The sequence below is a fragment of the Curcuma longa genome, chromosome 1 (assembly GCF_044706935.1).
Source record: "Curcuma longa cultivar G26 ecotype Majalengka, Jawa Barat chromosome 1, ITB_CL_G26_1.1, whole genome shotgun sequence".
Lineage (NCBI taxonomy): Eukaryota > Viridiplantae > Streptophyta > Magnoliopsida > Zingiberales > Zingiberaceae > Curcuma > Curcuma longa.
Window position 1 is genome coordinate 25,826,801 of NC_133861.1, and position 6,582 is coordinate 25,833,382.

General features: G+C 43.3%; 1 protein-coding gene across 1 annotated transcript; it reads left to right on the forward strand.

The window, feature by feature from the left end:
- Positions 1 to 3,008: 3,008 nt before the first annotated feature.
- On the forward strand, positions 3,009 to 5,878 carry LOC141826891 (polygalacturonase-like). Its single transcript, XM_074714213.1, has 4 exons — positions 3,009 to 3,304; positions 3,370 to 3,604; positions 4,232 to 4,430; positions 5,649 to 5,878. Exons 1-4 carry the CDS (start codon positions 3,009 to 3,011, stop codon positions 5,876 to 5,878), a joined length of 960 nt encoding a protein of 319 aa, XP_074570314.1.
- The last annotated feature ends 704 nt before the right edge of the window (positions 5,879 to 6,582 follow it).

The following is a 6,582-nucleotide window of genomic DNA, read 5'->3' on the forward strand; positions in this document are numbered from 1 at the left end:
TTAATCGTAAGATCCTTTCTCTCCATTATCAAACTCCTAACTACACCTTCTTACGTATCTTTGGTTGCGCATGTTATCCATGGCTCCGACCCTATTCTAAACATAAACTGAATCCACGTTCTCAACAATGTGTTTTTCTTGGTTATAGTAATTTGCACCATGGCTACCGTTGTCTGCATATTCCGACAGGGCGTATATATATATCTCGACATGTTATTTTTGATGAGTCTCTATTTCCTTTTACAGCCTCAACTGCACCTCCATCTTCAGGGAATAATGGAACTTTCTTAATACCACCACCTAATATTTCTTCTGAGTTCTCACAGACTGCTGCTCCGACCAGTCCTGCTACAAATACAGGTGGTGATGGCATTCTAGGGCCTGCTCCAGCTTCTGTTGAAAATTCATCTGGGTCATCTGAATCGCCTCATGTGTCTTCTCCAGTACGAGCTGGACGGACTAATAATTTCAGGGGTGACAAGGCCTTAGAACCTATTCCATGTCCAATTTTGGAGGCATCTCCCCCTACAGGAAACATGGTTCCTCATTCAGAATCATCAAATAACACAACCCCTTCATCAAACTCACCTTCAACATCAACAAGTGGTGATACTCCTTGTCGCATGCGTTCCTTGAGTGACATATATGCACGATGCTCAATGGCTACTCGGCATCCACTTCCTCAAGCTCTAGTGGTTTCCTCGAAAACCATTGAACCAACTTGTTTTACACAAGCAAACAAAGATCCGAATTGGCGTAATGCAATGGCAACGGAATTTGATGCACTTCTTCGCAATGGAACATGGAGCTTAGTTCCACGCACTCCCTCTATGAATATTGTGGGCTCTAAATGGATCTTCCGTCTTAAACATCGCGCTGATGGTTCTCTTGAAAGATATAAGGCTCGGCTTGTTGCAAAGGGTTTTAGTCAACAACAAGGTATTGACTTCAATGACACTTTTAGCCCAGTAGTCAAAATTACATCTGTCAGATTATTATTATCAATTGCCATTAGTTCTAATTGGTCTATCCGACAATTGGATGTTTCTAATGCATTTCTTCATGGTAATCTTGAGGAGACGGTGTTTATGGAACAACCACCTGGGTTTATTCATCCACAATTTCCGTCTCATGTATGTCACCTCAAGAAATCCATATATGGTCTTCGACAAGCTCCTCGTGCATGGTTTCATCGATTATCCAAATGGTTGCAGAGTCAAGGATTTTCTGGTTCAAAAACTGACTCCTCTCTTTTCTATAGACACAATGATGAATCCATGATATTCTTTCTTATTTATGTGGATGACATCTTATTAACTGGCAATGATCAGAAGGGCATCAACAATCTATTAAGTCTTCTTAACCAAGAATTTCCTATTCGAGATTTAGGAAATGCTCATTATTTTCTTGGCATTGAACTTATTCCGCATGAAGATGGTTATGTTCTCTCTCAGACCAAATATATCACTGGGCTTCTTCAAAAGGCTAAAATGGATGGAGCACGACCGGTCTCTACGCCGATGGCTACAAATACAGGTGTCACATCATCTTCAACCTCAGCGATGTCTGATCCCCAGATCTATCGAAGTATCGTTGGTGCTTTACAGTATGTGACTATTACACGTCCTGATATCACATTTGCAGTCAATCGTGCCTGTCAGTTTATGCATGCTCCCACCGATCAAAATTGGGAAAGTGTGAAAAGAATACTTCGCTATCTTAAAGGCACTATTCTACATGGTTTTCTTTTATATCGCCACTCATCCCGAGATTTACATGCCTATAGTGATGCAGATTGGGCAAGTTCTCCCGAAGATAGACGCTCTACCAGTGGCTATGCAATATTTCTTGGCCGGAATCTTATCTCTTGGAATTCGAAAAAGCAACCCACTGTATCCCGTTCAAGCACTGAAGCTGAATATAAAGCTATAGCTAATGCAACTTCAGAACTTATTTGGATTCAATCACTTCTTTCAGAACTTCATCTTGCCTCAAAGACTACACCGAAAATTTGGTGTGATAATATTGGAGCAACATATCTTACAGCAAATCCGGTTTTTCATGCTCGTACGAAACACGTTGAGATTGACTTTCACTTTGTTCGAGAGCGTGTGGCTAGCCAACAATTATCTGTTTCATACATCTCAGCAGAAGATCAAATTGCCGATATTTTTACTAAGCCATTATCCGGACAACGTTTCGGCAAGCTAAGATGCAAACTCAACGTCAAAGATCTCCCGTTAAGTTTGTCGGGGGGTAATAGAAGCTAAGTAATTTTAATATTATTAATTAAATATTGTTTTTAGATTTTGTCCGTTAATTTAGAATTGGTCAATTGACCTGGTTTATGTAAACCTCTATATATTGCATCGTTTAGGGATGCAACATGATCAATAAAGTTTATTCCTTTGTATCCATCTTTTGTTCTAATAATTTCTTACTTCTTTAATTTTCAGAGTTGCATACCTGGCCCGGCCGTAAGAATTTAATTTCAACTGGTATATAAGAGAAATGTTATGGACCGAGGAAGGACCGGCGTGCGTGCGACGTCGCACGCCGGTCCTTCCTCGGTCGGTCCGGCCGTGATTTGGTCGGAATCCGACGCCCGACACTGCTAGGCCAAATCACGATCGGATTCCGGCCAAATCGCGGTCAGAGATCGGCCGAGGAAGGATCGACGTCGCACGTCGATCCTTCCTCGGCCGGTCTCCGACCGCGATTTGGCCGGCAGTGGCGGTGAGCGGGCACGGGTCACGTTTCCGATGTAAATTCGTCGGATTCCAACCACTATCTGGCCAGAATCCGCCGTCGGAAGGAGCGCTGACGAGTGGCGTGTCGATCGCGATCGAGGCGGCGGTCGACGATAGCCGAACAGGGCGACGGGAGCGGCGGCATCGGCGGTGGGTCAGGGCATCGTGCAGGGGTCACGCACGGGTTTGTCGCGCAGGATAACAATCTCGGGTATATAGATACTATTAATTTGTCTTAATTATTTAATTTGTCGGTGCATGCAGCAAGTTTTGATGAACGGATGTAATAATTTGGTGGTGAAGGGTTTGAAGCTGATGAACAGCCAACGATCTCATTTGGCCATCGACAACTGCAACGACGTTATGCTTTCTCAACTCACCATCACCGCGCCGGGGGAGAGCCCCAACACCGACGGCATTGATGTCGCCAACTCGCGTCGAGTCCGGATCGAATGGTCCACCATCGCCACAGGCGACGATTGCATCGCCATCAAACGGGGCGCCTTCCAAATCAACATCACCGGGATCGCTTGCGGGCCCGGCCACGGCATAAGGTTTATATATAAACCCTAAACCCCCAAATCTCGATCAAACCCTAAATCCCAAATTCTATCTATAGCATAGGGAGCCTGGGAAAGGATAAGAGCACGTCCGAGGAAGTGGCGGATGTGATCGTGAAGCAGTGCAATTTCACGAGAGCCATGAACGGCGCGCGGATCAAGACATGGCAGGGCGGAGTGGGTTTTGCCAGGAGAATCACATTCGAAGACATCAACTTCGTTTCTACTCGAAATCCTATCATCATCGATCAAACTTACTGTGATAGACCTTATACTAACTGCAAGAGCGATCAGGTATGATTTATATATATATATATATATGGGTTTGCTATACTACGTGATAAATTCGTGCGCGATCCGTGATCCATCGCCTCTGCCGCCGTCCTCACCACGCCGTTTGACCACCATCGGTCGCCATCTCGGCCGCGATCGACGCACCATTCGTTGGCATTTCGACCGACACCGAATTCCGATCGGATAGTGGCTAGAATCCGATGTAATTTGTTTGGAAAATGCCGCCCCCATTGTGCGTCACTGTCGACGGCGATCGGACGCCGGTCCTTCCTCGGCCGGTCTCTGATCGCGATTTGCTCGGAATCCGACCCGATCGCGGTCGACAATGGCGTGCGCCGTTTCCGACCAAATCGCGGTCGAATTCCGATCAAATCGCGATCGGAGACCGGCCGAGGAAGGATCAACGTGATCCGATACCAGACGGAGCACCGGCGAGTGGCGCGTTGATCGCGCCCGAGGCGGCGGCCAGCGGTGGCCGGACGGTGCGGCGACGACGGCGCACGGCAACAATGGTGGATCGTGGATGTCGCACGGATCGCAAATTCCTCATCACGCAGCATAGCATTCCTCTATATATATATATATCTCTGATATTTGATTGATCTAATGTCGACGTTGCTACTGCAGTCGAGCACAGTGAAAGTGGAAGGAGTGACGTACCAACGGATGCGAGGCACATCGTCAAACCTGATGGCTGTGACGCTGACATGCAACCCTTTTGCTCCTTGCTCCGACATTGTTATGAAGGAGGTGGTGATCATGAGAGACGATGGCAGTGCCACCTCCTCCTCTTGTAGCAACGCCTTGGGATCCATCGGCAAAGAATGTGAGCCTCAAGTTAATTGCCTGACTCCCACCTCCTAACTCATCGCTTTAATTTCTGTAATCATCTATTTCTAATACTGTACAAGATTGGTGATACAATTGTGCAGTGATGAGATTGAATTACTATTTGTTCTTAATGCAACTCGATCTAAAGAGATTGAATCTTCACAGTTTAGTTACGTTAATTTCCTGATGAGATTGAATTGGATAGTAATACATACATATGGGAGGAGAAGTGCATGTTTAGAAATAAAGAATTAATTATTGATTCACACATAATAGTAACAAAGGATTAATTTGTTAATTCACACAAAGTGAAGAAATATTGTAGAATTTATATTAGTAGAGAAAGTTGAGGAGAAAGGCATGTCATGGAGGCAAGTACGCAACTCCAGCCTATGCTAGGAAATGGCATGACAATGTACAAAATCAAGACCAACCATTTGAACTTCTCCAACTTTTTCGGATAGAGGATCGATGATGAATGCAATAGGGACCATGTTTCTATTTGGACAACATCATCCTAAAATTTAAGTGGAATCGATGCATGATTGAGAAGAGCTAAGGCAATTTCGATTATACGACGATATTTTCTATTTGCAAACCATTTTATTCAAGAGTGTGAGAATATGAGACTCGATGAAGGAGTATAATTTTTTGAACAAGACATAGAAATGGATGACCAAATCGTGCATATATGCCAAAAGGATTTATTTGTGCGTTCTTGATAACCATCATTTTATCATACTATTTAGGCTCTTAAATTCATGATTTTAATTCTCTCGTTGATTTAAATTCAAATTTATATCATATTACATGAGTTGGATTCATCCTTGGGCTTTGATGCAAATTATCTCATATTTGTGGAATTATAGTTGATTATTTGAATGTGGTCTTTGTAAGTGATCAAAGGTCATAGACTCGAGTTAAATCGAACCAACAAAGCTAGGTTTAAATGAGGAGATCCAATCTAGAGCAATTTGGACCGTTCATCCAAGATCATGAGTGATCTAAACCATCCATGAAAATTCGAGCTATCCAAGTCAAAGAGAAGATAGATCATCACCGTAGATCTAGATCTGAGCCCTTGGATCAAATCTAGGTTGACTTCCACCATTGGATCAGAGCTAGAGAATTCACAGTCATTGATGCAGATTGGATCAAAGGGTTGAGATTCAAAAGAGAATGCTTCAATGAGAGAAAGAGATTGCAATTTAAGGGCAGAGGATCAGTGTGCCAGAACAGAGCTTCTTCTTCCTTCACCCATCGCTGGTCATCGAAGAGTCATTCACCATCGGGATCAAGAGGATTTTCCTTTCCTATCCATCCCATCCTCCTCCAGTGATCCACCTTCCATTCCATCCTGTGACACCATCATCTGAGGCTTCATCTCCCATCGTCGGTCGCGATCCTGTCCACCACCAGGAGTTCATCTTCAACCAGAGTTAGGGGATTCTCATCATCGAAAAGTAGCAAGCATTAGTTCCCTGAGGAGGTTAAGAGGATAATCTTCCTCATTAATTTATTATTCATTTACCATCGTCAGACGCTGATGATACCTCCATTTCTTCCATCCACCGAAGATAAAGGGGGATAGCCTTTCTCCTTAATTCCATCAGACACTGCCACCAGAACCCTAAATCCACCTCATCTGCAACTTGATGACAATTCCTGATCAGCCATCAACCGAGAAGTAGCATTCTTCTTCATAACAAAGGCCACTGATACGAGCTTAGGGGATGCCCTAGCTTGGTTTGTGAACATCGTTCTGAGATCCCTTTTCTTGCAATGTGCAGTCTTCTTTTCATGCAATTGAGTTGTTGATAGGAAATTTGGTTTGATCCCTAATGCATTTGAATTTGAACATGTTTGAGTGTTAGTATTGTTAATTTGCATCTTGGTGTTCTCTAATATTACTGTTCCTGTTTGATTCCTATTCAACATTAGATTAGGTTAGTTCAGATTACTTGCTTTTTATTTCATGGGTTGATTTGCATTCTTAGTATTGGTTTGTTTTGATCTACTATCAATTGAATGTTCTTTAGTTTTCTTGCTTTATATTTTCATGAATTGCTTTGTGATCATAGCTTAATTTGCTTACTTCTCTATTATTCGCTTTGTTCTTCCATTTATTGTTTCTTGTTTACAATTAC

What these genes read in the sequence shown, in the direction of transcription:
- LOC141826891 (XM_074714213.1), top strand. Translation starts at nt 3,009, where the DNA reads ATGCAGCAAGTTTTGATGAACGGATGTAATAATTTGGTGGTGAAGGGT. An exon ending in GGGCCCGGCCACGGCATAAG is followed by an intron (nt 3,305 to 3,369) that starts GTTTATATATAA and finishes TTCTATCTATAG; the next exon opens with CATAGGGAGCCTGGGAAAGG. An exon ending in GGGATCCATCGGCAAAGAAT is followed by an intron (nt 4,431 to 5,648) that starts GTGAGCCTCAAG and finishes TTGCAATTTAAG; the next exon opens with GGCAGAGGATCAGTGTGCCA.